The 23,863-nt window shown below is 44.1% G+C and overlaps 1 protein-coding gene across 3 annotated transcripts in view; it reads left to right on the forward strand.

The window, feature by feature from the left end:
- The first annotated feature begins 205 nt into the window (after nucleotides 1-205).
- FNIP1 (folliculin interacting protein 1) overlaps nucleotides 206-23,863 on the forward strand; it is a 64,977-nt gene continuing 41,319 nt past the window's right edge. Inside the window, exon 1 of one of the 3 annotated variants that reach the window (XM_021549544.4) lies at nucleotides 206-403. In XM_021549544.4, coding sequence (XP_021405219.1) covers nucleotides 315-403 — 89 coding nt within the window. In that variant the 5' untranslated portion in view covers nucleotides 206-314. Of the gene's footprint in view, nucleotides 404-20,998; nucleotides 21,143-23,863 lie in introns of those variants that run through there. The other 2 variants (XM_021549546.4, XM_021549545.4) reach the window with 2 other exon arrangements.

Here is a 23,863-nt window from a genome sequence, read left to right on the forward strand (position 1 = left end):
ACGCTGCGGCCGGAGGAGCCGCCGGGGCGGGGAGCGGGAGGAGTTCCGCACTGCCCCCGGCTCGGCGGGGTCTGCCGGGCTCCGCTCTGCACTCGGGGCCGCCCCACGGGGCCCGCCCCGCCCGCCGGCCGGCCCCCGCTGCCTCCGTCCCTCCCCTCGCTCCCTCCTCCCCTCCTGGCAGCGCCGGGTGACTAATTTCTGTCATATGACTGTGACACCGAATGGAGCGGGGCGGGCGGAACTAGCCGCGGCGAAGGGACGGGGCTGCGCGGAGCCCAGCGCCTCGGCGGCGGGGGCAGCGGCAGCGCCCCAAAATGCCGCCCACCCTCTTCCAGAAGCTCTTCAACAAGAAGCACGGCCTGATCTCCCCGGCCAGGGACGCCCGCGACGACTGTGTCTTCAGGTAACCGGGACGGGGTCGCGCTCCTACCCTGCCCCAAACTTCTCCGAGTTCTCCGCTCCCTCCGCCGCCCGGCGGACGCGGGGGCTGGCAGACCCTTCCCTGCCCCATCTGCAGCTCCTGGGCGACGTGCCCCGCTCCCCCCCAGCCCCGGGGGATCCGTCCCCCGTCCTCCGCGGGAGCCCCGGGCCGCCCCGGCCGGGCCCCTCCGGCGGGCGCGGGGCGGGCGCCCCCGGGACCGCCACGTCGGGGCCGCCGCGGTGCCTCGCTCGGCTGCCCCCCCGGCCGCCGCTCCCCGCGCCGGGCCGTGCCTCACCCCCACCCGCGGCTGCCTCCCCTTCCCCGCCGTGTCCGAGGCCCCGCGGGCCCCTCCGGGGATGCTGCGGGCCGGTCCCCAGGGAGCAGCCCCAGGAGCGGGGAGAGAACGTGAAGTTTTGGCGAAGAGAGGAGTGGGGCTTGTGGTGAAATTCGTCATGCCCTGAGCGCAGCAGCAGCGCTGGCTCGGCCGAGCGAGGCCAGGCTGAGCGCGGGGAGCGGGGCAGGGGCCCGGGCAGCCCGGGGGCCGGGGGCTGTGGGGCCGGCCCAGGCGGAGGCTGGTTCGATGCGCTGCGGGCCTGGGCTCGCTGGGGCTTCGCGGGCTGCTTTCCTCGGAAACAGGTAGCTTTTGTGCTGACCCACGCGTGAATAATGGTCAGGCTCGAAAGCGATGCCGTGTCTGCGTCCTGGCAAAGACAGAACCTTCAATATCGCCTTAAAGTGCGGTTTGCCATTTGGATGGAAATAAAATCTGCTTCATTAGTAAGAGTTACGGGCTTCTTGAAGCACTTCTAACAGTGTGGTGAAGCTCTCCTCCCACCCGCTGCCTTGAAATTTACTGCATACAAATGATCAGCCCTTGGGTTGCTCTGTAAAGGGACATCTCTGACTGATGGGCTTAATTTTCTGTGGTGGAATACACCTTTCAGCTGCAGTATTTAGCAGCTTAGATGGATAACAGTGTATTTGCAGTTACCTAACTACAGAGGTTTTCAAAAAATATTGGTTGGACTATATGAGTCCTTAAGGAGTCAAGACATGCTCCTGGTTGTTACGTGGAGCTCACACTACTTTTGAAGACACTGATGCGTAACTGCTTTCACACCTCTCTGATATTCACCATGGAGTGAATCCTTTTTTAAAATTATTTTTTCTAAGAAACAAAACGTTTGAAGGATGTCAATGTCATCTTATTTTCCAAATCATGTTAATACTGGACCAGAGCCCTTGGTGGGGAAGGGGTACTAAGACTGCTCTTAGTACCTTTTGCCTTGCCTTAGTGATGGGTTTGTTTAGAGACTGGTGGTTCATGCAACAGCTGCAGTGCAGACCTGGGGCAGAAATGTGGGACTCACACCCGTGTTGAAAGGAAAGTGAGTACTTGGCAAGGTCTGTGCTTCCCTCGTCACCTGTATCCTTCTGTGCCAAACTGGGTCTGAAATTTGTAGTGCTGTTTCACTTTGTGATATGAATTGTCAACTGGTAACTGGTGAATTTGCAGTTGGGTTTTTTTTTGTGGAACCACAGGTAGAATTTGCAGGGAAAGGCTGATGAGGCTCTGGGGAGGGTGGGAGATCCAGCTCTGACTTAGGAGAGCCAAGTAGTATTTTTAAAGATTAATACATATTTCTCTAGGCACATTGCCTAATGGCTGCTTTCATTTTACAAATGAGGCTTAAGTTTGTAGCTAAGATCACAACTTGTTAGGATTATCAATTCCTGATGAAACTTTCAGGTGGTACACAAAATAAGGACTGATACTTGACAGCTGAGTCTTTGGAGACTGGAAATAAGCACTTTCGACTGTTGCTGGTTCCAGTGAACCTGAATGCACCAACCTCATCAATTTCATTGGGGCAAGGTGATGTTTTATGGATTGATACATTATATCTATTTACAGTCTAAATAACACAGCATTTCCCAAATATTCTGAGCGCTGTTATTTCTGTCTGTCTTCACTTTGAAAACACAACTCTCTTATTCAGAAAACCCATAAAAATGCATAATTCTCTTATTATATTTTGTGAATAATATGTACTTGGAGAGAAGAACCCAATTACTCTGGCAATGACATTACTATAGCAGAACATTTAAGAATGATTTTGCCACTCTTTTTTTTTTTACTATCAATGTATTTTACATTTCCATCAGTCTTATTGTGAAAATTCATCAGTTCTATTTATCTGACCTTACACTGTTTCAAGAATAAAACAGTACTTTTCAGGAGACACATTTTGTTTAGTTGTTGATTTGTGGGTAGGTTTGTGGTGGGTTTTAATTTTTTTTCCTTTTCTTTTTTTTTTCTTTTTTTTTTTTTTAATTTCCGGCCAAAGATCTCTCTCTGTGCTGTGGGTGTGTGAAATTTTGTGAGCCTATGTCTAGCCAGACTCTGTATAACTCTTTGTGAATAGGTTCTGGAGAAGTTAAGAGGTTTAGTAACGGGAACAGTAAATTAGCAACTGGAAAATATTTGCTAAGGTGACAGTTTGCCATTTTTGTAATTTTAAACATATATATCTATATGTATGCAGTTTATTTTACAGAAGGAACTTTAGGAAATCACAGTAGATCCACTGCTTGTTAGTTTTTTAGCTCTTCCATTTAATCCTAGGCAATTGGCAGATTGGGCCCTTAGACTGAAATCTCTTGCTACAGCTTGACATTCACATGGTGAGCAAGAATATTCAAATTTTAGTGGTAAAATCTCTTTACAAGAAACACAGAAACACCTGCAAGTATTCTAGGAGGGAAAAGTTAAGCCCTTATATTCCAAGATGTAGAGTACCTGCTGTCTACTGCAAATAATACTCATGTGAGTGGATTTTCCCTGAGGGTAATTCTTACTATAAATAGGATCTCTTGGCCATATTGTAGCATCTGGCACAGACCAGTGCTGGTGACAGGAGAGCTCAGCCCAGGCTCAGGCTGTTACAGTTATTAGGATAAAATCTCAGGTACGCAGTTTTCTAGAATTTTATAATCAAAGTATTCCTATTGTAAAAATACATAAAGGTGTTCACATGAGCTGTAAGCTGTATGTATCTAAAATGGAGATACGCTGTGAAATAGTAAATAAACGAACCCTGTTCCAGTAACATGGAAATAATCTTACAAAAAGTTCCATAAATTAAGCAGAAGTAGCCATGCATTTCTGCTGCATAATATATGGGCACACAAAACATTCTACTTTGCATTTACGTTACTGACTGCTACAGATAGTGATTTCCAGTTGCTGTATCTTTCCTGGCTTTCCAGGGATCCACTGTAGCCCTCTGGAGAAAAGGAAGCTGGTAAATCACTGAAAACTCAACCAGCTTTTTGTTCTTCAGAACGGGCTCAGTAGATTGAGCCTGAAGCTCAGTAAATTACCAGGAGGGCTGAGGCTTTATAATCCTTGTCAGGATGTGTGGGCAGTATTTCCAATGGTAAATACAGCTGCAAGGACTGCAGCAGGGTTTCTGCAGGAGAGTGTGTTGGGATCCTGATTGGACTTGGGGCATTGTTAGCATGTGGCACAGGGAGAGGGATTGTCTTGTAACACTGAGCTATGGGACTTGTACATTTTGGGGCTCAATGCAGGAGGGAACTCAGTGGGGATTTTTTGCATCTCATGTGTAAAGTTCAAATACTTGTTCCCTTCTGTCTCTAGACATCCTGCCTGCCTAGCTGGAAGATAGAGGGATTATTAATTAGGAGTTCTTTTTACACTACAGCTCAATAAAAGCTTCAGTGTCTCTTTTTTTATTTTAATCTAGGGAACTCTAAAGAACCATCTTACCCCGAGGGGCATTCCACTGATGTTTGCAAACTCTGTTTTGCTCTTGTTAAAGCACCTGTTGTAGAGGTACAGCTGTGTGGTGATTGTTCAAGCTTGACAGAACCCCTTCCAGTTTCAAGTCTTACCAATGGTGTGGGGTATCTTTGAGCACATTCTTCCTTTAGGGCTTTGCTTTGGTTATCTAGGTATTTTTGAGAAGGAGTGCTGTTTTTCAAGCCGAGACATACAGGAAAAAATAATTTTAAATGTACTTTACGATAGAGAAAGCCATTTTTGGTTGGGGTCTTCTAGTAATATGTGCTGCTCCTTTATTGAGAGAATAGTTTGCCAGGTTCCTGAGACAGGACTGGCCTCAGGCTGACTGCAAAGTAGTATTTCCTGAAATCTGTTGAGGCAAGCATTCCCCATCAGCCCAAACTCTTTCTGTTCTCTGTGGCAGTGACTTTAAATGGTGTCCTGAGATTTGTTTCCTTTCACATAATTTTTGGCAGTGGTATTCATCCAGGGAATTACAATAAGCATAGAGTTGTAAATGGGTAGCTTGATACAAAGATGCTTCATGAGCCAGTTCTTCTGCAGAGCTATTGTTCTTGCACAGTAAAAATGGTACGTGCTTTCTTACAAAAGCATAATTGCTTCTTGAACCAGAGGCTAATTTCTTGAAATAAAGTGCAAAGAGGCTCAGAGACATTTATTAATGTGTAGCCAGAGACTACTGCAGCTTTTAAAAGTGGAGGCTGGAGTATGGTGAAGGAGGAACATGAAAGTTGTCTTTACATTGGTATGTCCAGTCAGAAGTTTTACCCAGAGAACTTTTTTCTCAGGAGCAGGTAGCTTTGTGTACAGCTTGGCTGAGCTCAGGAAAGCGGATTTCTTGCCAAATTGTGTCAGTTCTCAGGAGCAACACAGCCAGCAAATTCCTGATCCTAATAGTTCTGCACAAGGCTTTTAAAAGTTGTTCCTCAGCAGTGCATCAGGCCAGCCTGACCAAAACCTGTTGTTAACGAAACAGCATGTTTTGATGTTTGCTCATTACTGGCATTCTGAGAGGATTTTTGTCAATATTTGTAAAACTCCTGGAATTTCACCACCTCTAAGTCTTTCTTCCAAAAGAGCATTAGCTGGACCTCATTTTGTAATAAGTCCAGCTTTTTATCTTTTCCAGTTATCTGATTAATTTAAAAAGATTTTGTTCCATAATTTTTAAGACTACTTGAATTCTTCAACATCTGAAATGTTACTGTATTTTATTGAGCCAATTTCTGCCCTTTAATGTCCTTTCAAGTTTTGCTTTTTTATAAAAATTCATCTCTTCTGTAATCTCTTGAAGAGTATGGTTTTGGCTTTTTGGTTGCATTCATTAACTTGAGTGCACCAAGTTGTAATAAATACTTCACTTTGATTTATGCACAGTTTTCTCTGTGTTATGACGACTTTGGCTTGTGTTTTGAAATATATTGCTGTTTTCTGAAGTACTTCTTTTTGCCAGAATCTGTTTGGCATTTCCTGTCATGGAAGTTTTTATATACCTTCCAGTGCTTAAAGTCAATTTTCATCTTGGAAACAGAGACATACAAGTGACAAGATTCCACTGAGCACCTCTAGAGCTTGGAGATAGTTTTGGTAATTTCTTCTGAAAGGACCACTCTCTAAGCCTTCCTTGCCACCATTCTCTAGGTATCCTATGTGCTTCTCCAGGTAGGAATGTGATGTTCCTAAAACACCCAGTATGTCCTTGAAAATTAGGTGCTAACTCTGAATAAAGCAATGTTGCAAGCTGGATCTGTACAGTGACTGAAGGAGCTGATAATCAGAGGGTTGGCAGTCCATCCATTGTCACCAGATCTGAAGGAATTAACTTGGATTGATATTCCCGGCATGCTAGCTGCGAGTACAGAGAAAAATGAAATTATTTAAAAACTGTTGGGGTGCTTGTGTCTGCTTGGCTTTGTGCCTTGGAAAGTTTTTGCCTGCCCTGGTGGGACCACTGCCTAGCCCTTGCTTCACCTTGGCTTCTTCCCATCACCAGTGGAACGGGGGAGACAAATGGTGGAGTGGTGGAATGAGAAAGCCCTCTGCTCATTTTTTTCTCTTCGTTAGAAGGAGGTAAAGTGCAATCCAAAATGAGCTAACAGGTGAAGAGTCACCCTTATTGCCTTTCCTCCTGGTGTATCCTGTGGTGGCTGGGAGCTCGTGGTGTCTTGAGAATTTGGCATCACGAGGCTGCCCTGCCCGTCCTGGCCATCACGAGGTCAGCACTGTCAGTGCGCACTCGGCTTCCTCCCAGCCTGCGGCATCGCTTCCTCCCTGTGGGATGGCCTGGCTTGTCTGGGGATAGCTGCAGTCTCCTGTCTGAGCAGCCTTTGGAGCAGTCACTTTCTTGGTTCCCCTTCCTGCATTTCAGCTCCTTCCTCTAAATTAGAAATCTTTTTCAGGAGAGGTTGGGGTGAGTGAATCATGTACATATAGATATACTCAAGTGGAAATGCTTCACACTTGGCTTACACTGGCAAGTGTTGTAAAGAAGGTGTTTCTACAAACCCTTGGGTTCTGTTTTTTCCCTCTCCTGCTCTAGGTGGGGTCATGAGGCATGAGGATGTACCAGAAGCATGGGGTGTCTATGTATCTGCTTGTGCACTGCAATGTCTTCTCCTTTTCTGAAACAGTTCCCACCATTTGTTTTCAGGTGACTGAGGGTGTGTTTATGTGTCTCATGTTATAAACCTTGCTGATTTGGGATGATCAGCTCATCTGGTTGACTGATAGATTGCCCTTGTATTTTCAGAGGGCTTTATCCCTTGCTCTCTGTATGCTCTGTTATGCTTTGAGTTAGTGCATGCTCATGGTGACAGCTTGGATGAATCCAAGCTTCTGTTCTGGAATAAACTGGACCAGTGTGACTTGGAGCCTGCAACTTGTTTTGTAATTTTGGCTGAATGCTCTAGGTGACCACTTCAGCAGTTTTACAAGTGGAAAGTAATGCATGCAGTGGTTTTATGCTCAGTGGTTGTGTTCCCTCCCAGTGCTACATCTGGAGCTGGATGTCTGCAGGATCACATGTTCATGAGTAAGGTTAGGAAAAATGCAAAGCTCAGTTGCAGCGGCGAATCCAGAGTGTGTTTCTGCTGGGCTTCCAGAATCAGCCAAGAACAGAGTTTGTCTCTGAGGACTTGAAAAATTTTGCATTTGTGGTGTTAGATAGAGAACCTTAATCTGTAAAATATCTGCTGGAGGAAAAAAGTTATGCTCATTAAAAACAGGAAATTGTTTTATTAATTAGTAATCAGTTAATGCACTGGCTGCTCCAACTTAAAGTGAGTAGTAGCAGAATTCATATATGGGATATATTCACATGTGGGAAATATATCTGCACAAAATTCATGTGATTCTGCTGTGCCTAAGGAATGTGACCATAAGTACTACGTTCAATCATTAATTTCTAACAATACCTGCCCAATACACACAATACAATTATGTTCTGCTTCGTTGACATGTGAGTGGTTATTATGTAGTCTTTGTATTGAAAAAAATTTATTTATTTTTACAACAATGCATGGTTAACAATGTTGCTTAGTGCTCAGCTGAAGCTTTTACTTGTTGATTCTGCACATTTGCATAAACAGTCTTTTTCTTCTCTGAAACTGATAGCTTCTGGAGATAGTATTATTCAGAACATAATGCATTGCAGAGAAGCTTGTTCAAACTTGTGAATTGCAGCATGAAATACTCCATGAACTACATATAGAGTATTAACAGTGCATGTATGTGAGATGCATCTGCAAGAAAATGTGCTTGTAATAAAGTTTTTTTCTTTTCTAACTTCATAGCTCTTATCAAGCAATTAAACAGTCCTGTCTGATGCTTTTGTGTTGATAATCTGTGTATCTTCCAGCTCTTGCATATTACCTGTCTTTGGAACTCTGGCCTTGAAAGAGCCCATTTTGTACAGGGGGGAGATTCTGCAGTGGTGCCAGTGTCAGTAGCAACAATCCTGGTTGTAGGTACCCCCTGCCCACATCAACAGCCAACAGTGCCCACTGGTTGGCTGTACCCAAGTGTGGACCTACACCAGCCCCTGCTGACAGCAGGGTATGGTAAAGATCCATCACACACCACTGATCCTGCTCTGTTTCTCCAGGATCGTTCCACAACATCCACTAGTTATTTTTGTCTAAAATGAGTAAAATATGTCACAGAAACAGTCACATTTCCTTTACTCTGGGTACTGATCATGCCCTGCACATTCATGGTGTTTCATGCCCCTCCAGATCTGCGTGTGCCTCACTCTCAGCACCTTCAAATGTGTTTTCCCTTGCTGTAGCTAAAACGTCAGCAAAACATAAAATTTGTAATAGTACCAGAAACCTTCTGCTCTTTCAGTTTGTGTGATATAGAGCTGGGAAGAAACAGGAGCCAAATTACAGTTCTCTTCCATCTGTTTTAGTTGATAAATGAAGAAACTTCAAATGCAGTTCAGCCCTGACTTTAGATCCTGGCCTTGTGCCTGTTTCAGCCAGAGCAGTATCTTCACCACAGTTCTGTGTCATTTCCCACTCAAAGACAGAGAAGGTAAATTGTTTGAGCATTGCCCAAAGGAACTGTTACTTTGCTATATATCTTTTTATTTTGTTTTATTTTAGCCTCAGGAGCTACGGAAATGGTGGCTCACACATTGCAGTGCTTGGCCTTGCACTCCCCTCAGTAATTTCTAAACCTTTTGATTGATTTCTGTCATGTCTGGTGGAGAATGTGAGAACAGAAGTTCGAGTGAGCTGAGTTTCTCTCACTAGTGAAACAGCTGTGGATGCTGTTGGGTGTCTCCTGCCTGTCTCTCTCCTGCTCTGAGCTGGCTGCCCTTTGTCCATTCCTGTGTCCTGTGGCTATGTCCCTGGGGACAGCCAGAATATGGGCATGTTGGAGGAAGACATGGTCGTGTGGTTCCATTGTTTGCCCTGCATAGTTTGCAGGGAACAGCTGTAGTGTGACCTCAAGAAAGGCCAGTCTTGGACTACTGTGAATACCAGAATATCAAAACCTCTGTTAGCTAAATTATTTTGCTATCGGATGAGTATCAAAGCACACACTGCCTGCTGCATACCCAGCTTTCTCTTGTCTCATGTGTGTCCAAGGTTAAAATCAGGGCTCCCAAGCCTGTGTGCTCAGCACTTGGTTTGTCATGTTTGTGAGTAATGATGGAAGCCTCCAGTCGGGCAGAAGGAAGCACATCACGTGTGAGCAGTTCAGTGGCAAATGAATGAGATTCTTGTTTTGCACTCTCCCCACGCTGCCCCCGTGAAGCCTTACCTAGAAAATGTTCTTGCCATTTGGAGAGTTGGCTGAATGGTTTGTTTACTCCTTTTCACCAGAAATTTGTAGTGAAAAACTGTGTTAGTTCAGGTGTTAATGAAGAATGGGTGCAGATGATAAGCTGTGTGGTTGGGTGTGCAGGGAACAGGCTGTGGAGCTTGGGGGGAGCCTGTGCTCCTTCTCAGGAGCTTGTTCTAGTTGAGTGACATTATCTGAACATCTGAGAAGCTGCTAGGAAAGAAGTCTGCCAGAATTTTCTTGTTCCTACAGGAAAAATAACAGTATTACCCCTTAAGACAGCGTTAAAGAAATGCCTCAAATGTCAGGACAGTGAATTGGCTTACAGTACTAACTGTGTTTCTATTTAAAGACAGCCCAAACTGACATAGAACTTAAATAGTCAGACAGAAAAAAGTGGTTGGTTTTTTCAGTACTTAAACGTGTTTCAGCTGCTGTGAGTTACTGGAAATTACTCTACTTGCTCAGTAGAAAAGGAAATTGTTCTACTGACAGTATGGAGTACTAAGAAGCTCTGAAAAGGAGCATGATGGTTTCTTAACTGGGTCTATTTACTAGTTATACAAGAGATGCTAATCATGAACTGCTGACCTTTTTTTTTTTTTTTCCCCAAAACAGACATAGTAAAAAAGGGTAGAAGTAAAAAAAAAAAAAAAAAAAAACACCAAACAAAAAAACCCCCACAACACATCAAAGCAACTTTACTTTCTTTTGAGACTATAACAGGATTTTATTTTTGTATAAAGAAATATTTATCAAACTTTTATCAGGTAAGCAAAAATATCACTTTGTAATAAGACTAATTTATTTTATTTTCTTTAAATGAATAATTTTGGTTGGCCTGAATATGTAGCTACTTTAAAATGTGTAATCAGGTTTTCTTTTTCGATTGAAGCATGCTCAGAAACTGCCAGGTAGCTTATGTTTGTGTGTTGTGTAAGGCTTTTTCTCACATTGGGGTCAGAAGATAAGATACCAGGTACTATGGGGTCTTGTTTGTTTGTTTGTTTGGGATTTTGTTGGGTTTTTCTGCACCTGGGTTTAGTATATACTCATTTAAATACTGGTCTTTTCTATTAGTAGCTAGTGGGACAAGTCAGCTGAATTGCACTCAGGGGATGACATTAGTCTATGCCCACACTGGAGAAAAAACCCATGCAAAATAATGTAAGATTCAGTAATGGCAATTGTTCTCATCTGTATGGATAGAGAAGATGGAGGAGAAGAAAATACAGAGGAAACAGGGAATTTGACAAGAATTTTTTTTTATATAAAAATTAAACTAAAGAGAAACTTAAGCATTAAATCTGGCTCAATTCTATGAAGTCCTCATCATCCTCACTAGGGTTTGAAGGCTTTCAGTACCAAAGCCTTGAGCTTTGCTGAAGGATATTCTTGCTGGGAGAAAAAGAGATTACAAGAGCAGGAAAGAACTCACTGTTAGATCTGTGTCATGTATGTATATATTTGTTCGTGTCAGACAAAATACACATATCTGTATATTTGAAAATATACCCAGGTGCCTTCATTTGCTGTCATGGCTGTGAGTGTGTGAACACCTGTCTCAAGTCACAGTAATCAGGATACCACAGAGCAGAAACCTCACTGCTTTGCTCTGTTCCTGTGAGAGGACTTTGGTGTTTCCCCCAGCTGCTTCATAGATCAGAACCATGATGCTAAGAGTTTTGTGATTTTGTTGGCTGATAGATGCTGTATAGGTGTTTTGGAGTTGCCCTGTGGTCAGAAGGTTACAAAGGTACATGTGCCAGTGTAGCTGGAAGCAGTTGTATGATGCTGCTGTGATTACATACATACAATTTACAGGGCGTAATGGTTTTGTGGGCATGGTGGTATTTGGCCAAAGGTTGGACTTGATGATCTTGGAGGACTTTTCCAACTGTAGTGATACTGTGATTCATTTAGCTTGGGATTTTTTGTTCCTTCTAGTGTTCTTCCTCATTGTCACTCTCCCTGTTTGGTGCTCTGCTTTGGGAACTTGTACTCATACACAGAAGAAGAAGAGAATTAAAGCCCATCTTGCTTTCCCTTCTATTCTTCTGCTCTCTTCTTAGTGTCTTCTGAGACTTGCAGTGCTGCATCTCCTCTTTGAAGCATTCTTCTGGGTGCTGTGCTGTCCCTTCCTCCTCCTGCCACAAGCAGAGGCATGCATCCTGTTTGGGGTTGTTGTTGTGTCACATCAAGTGATGTGCATGAGCAGGAAAAGGGGAAAGGGAAACAAAAAGCAAAGGGAGCAATTAACTTTGTCAACAGCTCCTTTAGAAAGACCATGATAGAACAACCCAATCCAAAATGTCCTGGTGGCATTGACAGCTACTGCTGTCCAGCACTTGAGCTTTTCTTTCTCCTTGATGCAATGGGATAAATAGCTTTGTGTGTTGCTGTGGCTGGTTCACAGCAGGTTACCTGCAGCACTAGGCTTCCTCGGGTTCCACATTTTAAGGATGCTCACGTGGACTGACTGAAATCTGCTGGCAAGCTGTGGTGGCTGGGAGTGTCTGGAATTATGTTTGCATCAATTTGGTTACTACCAGCAAAGAGGGGTTTATTGAACATACACTAAATATACATATATATCTTGATTAAGTACAGCCTCTCCCACTAGAACAGCGTAGGTTTTATCAAGTGATTCTGTTGATTCTGTCAGGCAGAGCTGGTTTGGACTGTGTGTTCCAGCTCAGTTCTGTGATAAGGAAGGTGTGTGTTTGGAGTGAGTTCCAGTGCTGATACTCAGGGAGGGCATGCTGAGCTGAACCTGCAGTTTTCTTTATCACGGACAGATTTTAGCAGTAAGAAAAGCTCTGAGGCATGTAAGGGCTGTGTTCAGCTGATGCTCAAGTCTGCCATGTATCTGTCATGTGGGGTTCTCAGTAATACTTGACCAGTTGAGTCTTTCTGCTGTGGAAAATCCCTCTAGATGGATAATTGTGTTGAAGAGTTTGGGCAATGGCCAGTCCTACCCTGTATTTTCCATTCCTACCATTCTTGGAAACCCAAAACCGTGAGCATGTAGTGAGACTTAGAAAACTGAAAGAGATGGCAGAAAGCCTGAGGGTACAGAGCTCCTTGCAGCAGTGAGCAAAGCATGATGGAGCAAACCCAGTAGAGCACTTTGTTAAGCTTGGTTTAAAGGTTGAGTGGGCCTTAGCTGATAGCTAAATACATTTTTACATGTTCTTCTGCTTTGGGGAATTAAAGCATTTAAGACCTCACAGTTAAGGTGCATTTGCTTGAAGGTGCCAGGCTGATCCAATATTCTGATAGTCTATATATTTTTTTCCAATATAAATGAAGTTGTGGCTTGTTCAAGCATCTGATTTTTATTTGTCCTCATGTCCTTATGAGTTACATAAAAGTGAAGTCAACCAATGTCTTTAGTGTCTGCTCTATATAAATCTACCTGAAATAGTTTCAGGTCACCTTTACATGCTTAATTTGGAAAACAGTAGAGCAGCATGACTCTTGCCTTGGAGAATTAAGCAGTCTAGTCTCCTCACAGTAGTCTTGGGGCTCTTGCAATATCTGCACAAATCAAGATCTCATCCCTTCTGCAAGTTAAGTAGAGGCCTGTTTGACTTGTGGAGCCAGTAAGGGAGGGATGTTCAGTGCATGGATTGGAGCCAAGTTGGAAAAGTCTTCCCTCCTGAAAAGCAGCTGTGGGATAGACCCAGTTCACCTAAATATTCAGTAGTTATTTGGCAGATCTATGAAATCATTCCTAATTGTTTCTGGTTCAGAGCCTGGCAATAGTTTTGAAATGCAGTGTATTTGACATTTAGGGGTTTTGATGGTTAACTAAAGGGATGGATTAAAGTCTTCTGGGCTTATGGCAGCAGGTAACCACTTTGTGTGCAGAAAGATTGCAGAATTGGGCCACATCAGACATTTGAAGGTGTTGGAGGATGCTTAGATGGCAAGTGACAGCACTGGTGTCAAGCAGTTGTTGATTCATGGGGAGTATCTATCATTAGGACTTGTGGGGTGTTGATATTAATGAGCATCGCTACGGATAGGGCAGCCTGGGATTTCATTCTATAGGTATGAATTTCTTATACTTGCTTGTATAATCATCCTCTGTCTTTAGTTTGCAGTTGTTCCTGTGTAACTGAGATGGGGTTTTGGTGAAAGCTGATGAGGGAATAAGGCTGAGTCAGCACTGTGCTTAGGCATGTGCTGTAAGTCTGGAAGTACTTTGACTGCTCCCAATGAACCACTGATGTGATTAGCGCTAGGCATGTGTTTTAAATAAGTTGTAACATCTACATGAATGAGGAGATTGAGACTACAAGCACATAATGTTTAAAATCAAAAGTTTAGGGGGTTGTATTCATCAGGAGAAAAGCTTTTGGCACTTAATGCATTTCAGTGACATATTGAGCTTAAATGTCACCTGCATCGGAAAAATGACCATCATCTATTAATTTTATGTGACTGTCTTGATAGCAGTGACTGGTAACATAGCAAGCTAAAGTTCGCTGTAGTCCTCTACAACCCCAGACTTTGGGCTGAGAGCAGCATCTTGGGATTATCCCTATGTCAAACCTTGTTTGAACTGAGTATGTATAAATAATTGTCCGCCAGCTTTTCCTATTAGAAACATACACAGTTTGTGAAATTGGTTTACCATGTCCTGAAAATTTCTTTGATATTTTTAAAGCCTGTTGCTATGGGAACCAGACCCCATAACAGAAAAGCTTTTTGGTGCTAAGGAGGCCAAGAAATTCACTTAACAACAGGAATAAAGCCACAGAAAAATAGCTTGTATTCTTTTCCCAAAAGCAAACAAACAAACCCCAGAAGAAACCCTGATATCCTGAAGCAGCTTGGACCTGGATTACCAGATGGAAGGGGACACTCTGCTCTCAGGGCTTCAGAGCTTGGCCAGGGAGCTCACCCTGTGCACACAAGCACTGGTCCTGGCTCTTACAGGCGAGAATAATCAGGGAATTCACAAACATCTTTCTCTGAAATAATTCATATGTCTTTTTTTCCTTTTTTTCTTTTTTCAATATGGAAAGGTTGAAATGATGTGATGAGTTGGTTTATGGGCAAGAAAACACAAGTTTTGCTTCTCAGAACTGGATGTCCCCTTTGTGCTTTGCTAATACAGAAACTGGCAGAACAGGCATTACTTTGACGTTGGGGCTTGCAGCCCTTTTTCCTTGTGTCTCATGACTGAGTGAATCAACACCTAATTAAAGTCACATGAGGGACAGAGTAAAATGCTGTTCAGGCACTGATCCCTGTGAATCTTTGGAGAATAACTACTTACCTCTGTCTTCCTCCTCTTCCAAGCAACCCCGAACAGCTGTGGCTCTGCTTTTTTTATTTTGTTTTTTTTTTTTTCCCCAGAGAAGAGAATAGCATGTAGACCACAGCTAAAGCAATGCTGCCTATGCAGATAAATGAGATCTGGGCTAGCGGGATGGAAGACCAGGGAGTTCTCAACATAATCTTGAGGAATTGGAGTGATTTGAGTTCGTGCTGGGGATGATTTCGCTTAAAGCCTGAAAGTATAGTCCTTGTGCATTTGACACTCCTGGAAATTTAACTGAGCATGTGAACATTGGGCAAGGAACTTAGGAGTGATCTGTGGGCTTTCTTGGTATTTTTAATATTAGCTCTAATTTTACCACTTGTGGCTCATTATGAAGGCCTATAACAATTGCTTTCCATCTCTGAGTGACAAATACTTGTGTGGAGATTTATTAGGCTCTCAATTATCACTCGGTCACAAGTGCAGCCACCTTAATCAATTACAGGACCGTGGCTTACTGCCAAGGAATGCTCCAAGCCTCATGCTGCCTTGCCTGCGCTGGATGACTTTCACCACCAAGGCCATATTTTTTCCCCTTTTAAAATTCACAAAACAAGTATTGCAGGATGTTTTAATCAGCAGCAGCAGATGTCTCCCTGCACCCCGACGCAGCAGAGGCTCGTGGGTCGCTCGCAGGGCTGTGCAGCAGGTGCAGGGTCTGAGCCAGAGCTTTGGTGGCTGTCATGTGCTGGTGGAGGTGCCGGTGGTTTGGGCACTCCATGGAGTGGCATCTCCAGGCTGGAGGTATCCTGCCCACCTGCAGCCAGGCCAGCGCGTTTCAAGATGGAAAAAGCAGGCTCTGGGCAGCTGCCTTGGCAGGGATCCACTGGCACCTTAGCATGGCATCACCCACCCTGCTACAGCTCACAGGTTAGAAAGCATGACATAAAAGAATTGCAGCTGTTTACGTGCTAGTCTTTCGGCCTTTAAAAATGTATTTATTTTTAGATGTATCTGTCTGATTAAAAAATAGAGCTTATTTAGATGTGTTTGCTTGGTGCAGGAATCAGCTGACATGTCAGCTACAGCACACCAGCAGTTCGGTTATGCACCTTGCAGCTTTTCTTTTAATGTCTCCTGAAGTAATATTGAAATTCTCAGTTTTCAGCAGTGCAAAAAGAATAAAACTGCCATAGTCCTTATGGTTTCTGAGACGTGCTTGAAAATAAAAGCCTTAAAGACACTCTAAGCTGAAGATAAATACAGGAAATTCAATATTTGTCTATTAAAAAATTGAAAATGTTAGAAGTATTCAACCAAAGTACCCTTATTCCATCAGGAATCTTTCAAGGGTTTATTATTATTATTCTTATTGTTAGTATTGGTGTTGATAAAAAAGTTGAGCCTTAGTGATTCCTAACATGTCTTTATTTTCATGACAAAAGAGGTCTTGCAGTCAACCTTGACTCTTGTTTGTCTTTTCTCTTCATTGTCTCATCTATTGATATTCACAATTTCCAAAATAAAAAGCATCAATTCACCATTAAATTCCCTAAGCAGACTTTGCAGTTGATAAATCCGAGCTTGTGAGCTTCTTTTTTTTTTTTTTGTCAGGTTAGTTTTGTGTGTGGATTTAAGGATTGTTGAACCTCTCGTGACATCTCCAGAGCTGCACAGCACAAAGGAGGGAACACAGTCTGCTCCCCATAACCCTCCTCTGCTGCATTACATAATTCTGGGTGATTTTAGCAGAGTCTTTATTTCCAACTATGCTATTTCCAACTATGTTCATCAAAAGCAATTTGTAATGGAACTTTTTTCTCCCCAACTTTTCATTAAACGCACACAACACAGCATTTGCACTTCATTTTTAATAGCTATTGCAGAAGAGTCTGCTCTGCAGACCCAAGTGTTCACAATAAAGTAACTGTTTGGCAGGGGGAAAATGCCCTGTTGTCTTGCAGTACCAGTTGGTATTATGGAGGTTTGTTTGGTGTCTTATAGTAGATTGCGTCTGGAAATATGATACAGAACAAACACCAATGTTTCAGTAACCTAACCATGCATCAGATTTTTAATTTGATAGTTATTCTTATTTTCAGCATTTTTATGAGGACATGAAAAATTACAGCAGTGGATAGTCAATCTGCTGAGGTCTCCATGTTCTTAAAAGAGAGATAATTGCTTCATGTCTTACCCTCCAAGAATGCTCATAGGCAGATTTGTAGTTGCTGATGCTCCTTTACAATGCCAGTAGAGACAGTTTATTCCAGTCATGAGACCTTGTGCTGGTAGTGAGACTCCTGTGTATGGAGAGTTTATAAACTTGTTGATTTTTTTTTTTAATCTCATATCAAAAGCACTTTTTCCAGCATTTAACAATCTGGTTTCCTTTAAAGAATAGAGGGCTCAGGTTTTGAAGCTCCTGAGGTCTGCTTGCAGTGATCTTTCTCATTGTTTGGGCTCTTGCTGACCTTTGGCTGGGCTTATGTTTGTGTGTGCAGGTTTGTGTATGTGCTCTAGGTATGTATGGAAGGTTCGTGCTTTAACATCTGCTCTCTTCCTCCAGCAGAGATTTTTTTTTTTTTTTCTTTTTTTTTCAGGGATACAAAAATGCCCAGAAAGCACATTTGTTTAGAAGTCTAGCTCAGTGGTAATTCTACTAAGGCAAGTATTTTGTAGAGAAATGGTATCCAAGCATTTCTAGTCAGATTTCAAATAAAATCCTAATTGGTTTTCTCTCTTTTCATCTAGTGTGGCTTGTAGCTCCTACCTTTGTGTATTACTAAGCAATAAATATTTCTTGGCTCACTCACTGGCTCTTTGTTGTGTGTGTTTACAACATGTGTGAGGGAAGCCTTCCTTTAGAGAAAAGACTGAAAAAACTTGCTAAGGCAGTGAAGACCAAAAATTAATTATTTCATTACTCTTTAGCCTGTGGTTGGAGCAAACTCTGTTGTCTACTTGGTTTAAAATCAGATTATTTATACCCAAAAGGTGCATATGAGCCTTTGCATTGGTTTTAAGTGTTTTCAGAAATGCCTTTGTCTACATTGAAGGAAGTGGTTATGTTTGGTGCTGTTTGTTTTAGGGTTGTTTTGGTTTCTCTGTGTTTCAGAACATGCCCCCCCCCCCCCAAATTGGGCATGGGGTTCTGCAGAGCCCATTGGGCTCTGGGCTGCTGGATGTGGTTGAACACCATTGCCCACATCTTTCCCATCTGCAGCTGAGTGGATATGCATGGATACTGAAATACCTGCCTGGCAAGTGATGGGCTATCACAGGAGATTTTGATAACTTCATTTTTTTGAGCTTGAGTGTTTTTCTGAAGCAGGGTAATATTACCAGCTTTGATTTTCAAGCTCAAATTTTAGACACCAAAAAAAAAAGGAAAGCTTCACCCTTTCAAAGGTTGAATATACACCTAGAGAAGAGGATGGTGCCTATCTCATGTTAAAGATGCTCCAGTGTTTTCTTGGATATGGGAGTGGTGACAGTGTGTATAAACAAACATTGAATATCTGAATTCCTTCCTCAAGCAATAAATATTCACTGATCTGGCTAAAGCACTGTTTACTCTTTGTACGATTTGAGTCTGTCTCTATTTGCAGAGAAATTCCTTCCAGTATTTTTCCTGGTCAGTTGTTGGATGGAGGCTGGGTCAGCTTTCAAAGCACTTCTTTTAATACGCATCAGGTTACCCTGATGTAAAATGGAAACCTTAGATGTTACTCCTGTAAATAAATGTTTACATAATACAAGGCACTTCTCAGCATTGCATGTCTAAGAAAAAAAGGTCACTTTTGACATCAGTAACCTTTAGAGAGTGGTGCCTTTGCCATACAGGTAAAGGAAGTTACTGTGCACTGCACATTCCTTCCCTAGATCAAGAAGGTAGCTAGGAATGGTCAGATGTTATTGCTTTTGTCTCCTAAAGTTTGGCATTTTAAGCTATAAAGGCAAAATTGGGGCTTAAGGCATGGGTCTTGTAACCAGCACATGCCCAGTTTTGCTCATGTGAGTAATTCCATTGAATTCCCTAGCACTAGTCATACATGAAAAGCCAAGTTTACAGCGTATGGGTTTGTGGCGTCAGGACCTCAATTCTTCATTTCTAAATGAGGAACTTCCTGTGAAGCATGGTAACAAAAGATAATGGTTTTATCTCTCTTTAGTTTTGCTGCTTTTATGTCAAAACACTTGTCCAGCACCAAACATAAAAATACTACCATCGTATAAAACAGCAACAAAACCATTGTAGTGGCAAGAGATTAAGGATTTCTCCCTGAACTTAACCCATGAGATGCGTAGCAGAACAGGGAGCTTTGTGTTCTGCTTTGGAATCTATTCCAGATGACAAGCGACATCTGTCCTCTTGGGATTGTATGGTCTTGGAACCAAAGTCCATGAACAGGTGCACCAGTTCACCCCCTCTGTGATACAGGGGAACCATCAATATCATTGGGTTGTGGGATGCAGTGGAACTGGATATCCTGATGATAAATCTATTTTTGCTGCTTATGTATTTAAAATATTGGCAAAACTTGTAGGTTTTCAGACACTGGGGGAAAGAACCCAAAGTAGGAACTGTGATGCTGTAGCCTTCTGCCATCATGTATTACTTGAATTTTATCTGAAGATCATACAGAATTCATAGTATGAGTGATTAGCTCCACTGATGCCTGTGACAGGACTAGATGGCTTTTAATATGCATTGCATTTTTGAACGCCCAATTCCTTCTTCACTTCCCTGTCTGTCTGCCTCATTCCTCCCCCACAGTTTAGAGATAAGTTTGTTAAATAGTTCTTTGCTATTTAATGTTTGTTAAAACGCACTTTGCTGTTGTGATGGTTGGGTACCCTTCCTAGCATGACCAGGAGCACAACCAGGAAACCTTGTTTACAGCCACCCGGCTTGGTCGGGTTTTCTTTCAGCGCATTATTTTGCGTATTTATTTTTTTTCCCCGTCTGTGGCCAACCAATTGTCTTGCATATGCCCGCTTCTTGCCGTGTAGTATTGATGAGCCCTCGCTGAGCACACAGCGCGGGCTTTGTTCGCAGCGAGGAGGGGGAGCAGCAGCGGGCGGGATGCGGGAGCCGCAGCGGGGGCGGCCGGGGGCTCCTCGTGCCCCGTCCCCGCCGAGCGCCGCCTGAGGAGCGCTGCGGAGGAGGGCCGGGGCGCGGGGTGCCGCCGGGCTGGCGGCCGCAGGTGGCCCGCGGTGACAGCGGCGTCACATGATGGCTGCCAGCGCGGGCTCGGCCGCCCGCACGCCCGGCCTGCGCCGGCGGCACCCCGCCGCTGCGGGGACGTGAGGGCTGGGGCGCCGGCGGCACCCCGCCGCTGCGGGGACGTGAGGGCTGGGGCGCAGGGGGCCGCCCCGCCGCTGCGGGAGCGTGAGGGCTGGGGCGCCGGCTGCGCCCCGCCGCTGCGGGAGCGTGAGGGCTGGGGCGCAGGGGGCCGCCCCGCCGCTGCGGGGACGTGAGGGCTGGGGGCGCCGGCGGCACCCCGCTGCTGCGGGAGTGTGAGGGCTGGGGCGCATTGGGCCGCCCCGCCGCTGCGGGAGCGTGAGGGCTGGGGCGCAGGGGGCACCCCGCCGCTGCGGGAGCGTGAGGGCTGGGGCGCAGGGGGCACCCCGCCGCTGCGGGAACGTGAGGGCTGGGGCGCCGGCGGCACCCCGCTGCTGCGGGAGTGTGAGGGCTGGGGCGCATTGGGCCGCCCCGCCGCTGCGGGAGCGTGAGGGCTGGGGGCGCCGGCTGCGCCCCGCCGCTGCGGGGACGTGAGGGCTGGGGCGCAGGGGGCCGCCCCGCTCCGCCGCCCCGTTCCGCGCCGAGCGGGCTGAATGCCGGCGGTGCGGGGACTCGGTCATGAGCCGCGGCCGGGAGCGTGCGGATGGATGGCACTGACAGGTCCGGGCTTCCCCCGAATGACGCTGATTTTCTCTGCAGCAAGCCTGGATGAGACGAAGGAGCGGAGGAGATGGGCGCTGTTTCCTCGAGCAGAAATCCCAGGCTGTGCAGAATTGTGGGGCAGGATTTGGGTTATGAAACTCCGGGGCAGCGCAAACGCAGCCGGGTGCAAACCCCGACACTGCTGTCCTTAAGGTGGTTTCCGTGCTCCTGTTGCTAGGATTAAGGCTTTGCATTGCAGCATGGAGAGTCTTTTGTTTGAGTTAAATTCAGACCTCTTGATATGTCACCTGACAGTCTTGTGGTTTTGGATGAATATGGCTCATTGCTATTATTAACCTGAGTTGGCAGCCAGGCACAACAGGAGTTTATAGGGATTTTGAAAAGTGGAACTGCTCGGGGGACAAAGATGCTTCCCAGGTATGGTCGCTGCACAGTTCTTGAGATAATTATAATTATTTGAAAGCTTGTTATTTTCCCTGTGATGGAAATATTTATTTTCCAGAGATGTGAATCTTCTAGAGATTTATTTCTTTATGATTCTCACTATAATTTTATGCTAAAATGGTGCAATTTTTTTGCCTGAATTGGTTCTGTCTTGTAACTTTGCAAAGGGAAGTCTGCTTGAATAATGTAATTTTGTTCAGTGCTAGTGAATTTACTTGATAGGAGCTGTGTCTCATTTTTGTCTGGTTTTAATTAAAAATATTTCAAGAGAGCATGATACTTGTGTGTGTATGTGCATATATCTGCATGCATACATTTGCCTAAATCAGCTAAAACCTGAACAGGTACTTTTTGAAATGGCTTAAGTGAAGTAGTCCTAAAAATATTTTATGAAATTATTAACGGTGATTGTAAATTCTGCAAGGTGTGTGAATAGTGAGGTTGTTCAACATACTATACACCTTTAACAAAATCTTCCCACCCATTTATTTTCAGTATAACACTCCAGATTATGATTACTGTGTTGACTAGGCTGCACCTAACCTGTCAGTGTTATATCTTTTTGCTTGTGGAAAAGCATCTGGCTCATGTATTAGACTTTAGAGTATAAATTAGGTATCGTAATGAGAGTCAAGTGACTCTCATTAGAAGGGAGAAAAAATGAAAACAAACTAAAGTCAGCTTCATATACAGATAAAGAATTGGACAGAGCCAAGGAGCTTGGCAGGCAGTTGAAGTTCAGGTCCAAGTTTGTTATACCTGTGAAATACCTGGCTGGTGTACTTTGTTCCTGGTGTACAATATGTACTTAGTATAAGCAGCACAAGTTTCCTGGAGCTCAAGAAGTGAATCTATTCCAGGTGAGGATTGCTAAGCTGGTAAATAATGAGACTTAGAGATGGAGCAGGGTGCTGACCCTCCACAGTGCTGCAGTGCTGTGGACATGTCACCCTCTTTCAAGAGATGAAAAGCAGGGGGGCTTGGATTTATTTTTTTGTATTTTAAAGAAACATTCTTTCCATGGGATAAACCTGAAACGTGTCACTGCAAGCAGTCAAGGGTACTTGTCCCTGAGATGATCCACCATCTGTCTATTCTTCCATGCTACCCAGAACCCAGGTCCTGTGACTTCTGTGAAAGCGCAGCTGAGGTCACCGTGGCAGAGGGCAGAGTCAGCCGGGGCGCCAGGCGAGCTCCTTCGCAATCCAACCTCGAGGGCTCCCTGCCTGCCCTGGCCGAGGCACCAACGCTGCTGTTCTGTGCAGAATCAGCAAGTGCTCACCACCACAGTCACACAGCCCTGGCATGACCTCAGCTCTTGTAAAGACAAATGTCTTGCAAAATTTTTTCTAAGTATAGGCCCTGTAGTTTTTCTACTTTAGGGAACTTTATTCCTCCTTACAGCCTCATGGTTGTGTTATGTCACCAGCACTTAAACGGAATCTCTCTCTTGAAATGCCAGCTTTGCAAATCAGCCATGCAGCCTGGATCATCCTTGTCTTGTGAATCCTGAGAAAGTTCTTTTGTGTTTCACCTGCTGTTGTTGAAGAAATAAATAACCTGCCCATGCCTCGTAAGAGGGGATGGTCTTCCAAAGCTGCAAGCATCATTAATATACATTACAGTTCTGTTTTCATTGTTTCCAAATTAGTTGTGATCTTTCAGAATGGTCTGTGCAGCTGTTTTGTACAATAATGGTCAAATAATAAGAGAATTACTGAAATGCAGTAGGAAGGTATTAAAGTATGTACAAGACCCTCCCCATTAATCCTGTATTCTCAACTTTTGTTGTATCATCTCAAAGCCAAAAGAAAAAATCTAATAAGAGATAATAGAAATCTGCAGAGGCATTTGGGCAGGAGAACAGAATTCCTGGTTGGAAAAGTAATTTCAGGGCTGAGAGGAGTATGATAGGATGGTTGGACTTGACTTCGTTCTGGACTTGATCACCCTTCCCTGTAGCAAAGTCACTGCAGGATCCCATACACTGGGCTGTATAGGTACAGGTGAGTGTGCTTTGATGTGGCTGTACATCTCCATGGAATGTGGAGATATTCTGAAATCCCAGTGCATCCAGTGGAACACTCATATTTACAGTGTTAGCTCTTCATGACAGATGCAGCCTCTGTCAAAGGTTTGGGCAGTAGAAGTTGGCTGGGTCTAAGCACCACTGGAACAAAGGTAATACCTGGAGAATCATCCACAGGTGCTGGAGATAAGCTCTGGGATCCCTGTGCCTCTGTTCTGATGCTCATCTAGCAGGAGTGAAGGAAGATGTTTCCTTCTGCCAGAGCCTGCGAGGGGAGCACGGGACAAGGTGGGCCTGTCTGCTCTGCCGGGCTGTTCTGTCACCCTTTAAAAAGGTGCTAACATGTAAACCATGCAGAACAGATAAGCTGGCATAAACTATAAATATCATTTGCGTAGATGCATTTAAAAATAGTTCCAAGTGATTCATCACCAGGCAATTTTTATAACTATGGGTAATATGATGTAGGAAAACAATAGTTTGACTGATAGTTTCAGCTTACTTTTTACATGTTTAGTCCTATTCTGGTTTTGAGCAGCCTTACTTTTTAGAAAACTCTTTTCTAGTTCCTACCTGCTTAATATCTTGATCATTTTGCTTCAGTTGCTTTATTTTAAGATTTCTAAAGTATCTGTTTTTATTAAAAACCAGATACTATCTAAGCC

The sequence above is a fragment of the Lonchura striata genome, chromosome 13 (genome assembly GCF_050655825.1).
Source record: "Lonchura striata isolate lonStrDom1 chromosome 13, ASM5065582v1, whole genome shotgun sequence".
Classification (NCBI taxonomy): Eukaryota; Metazoa; Chordata; class Aves; order Passeriformes; family Estrildidae; genus Lonchura; species Lonchura striata.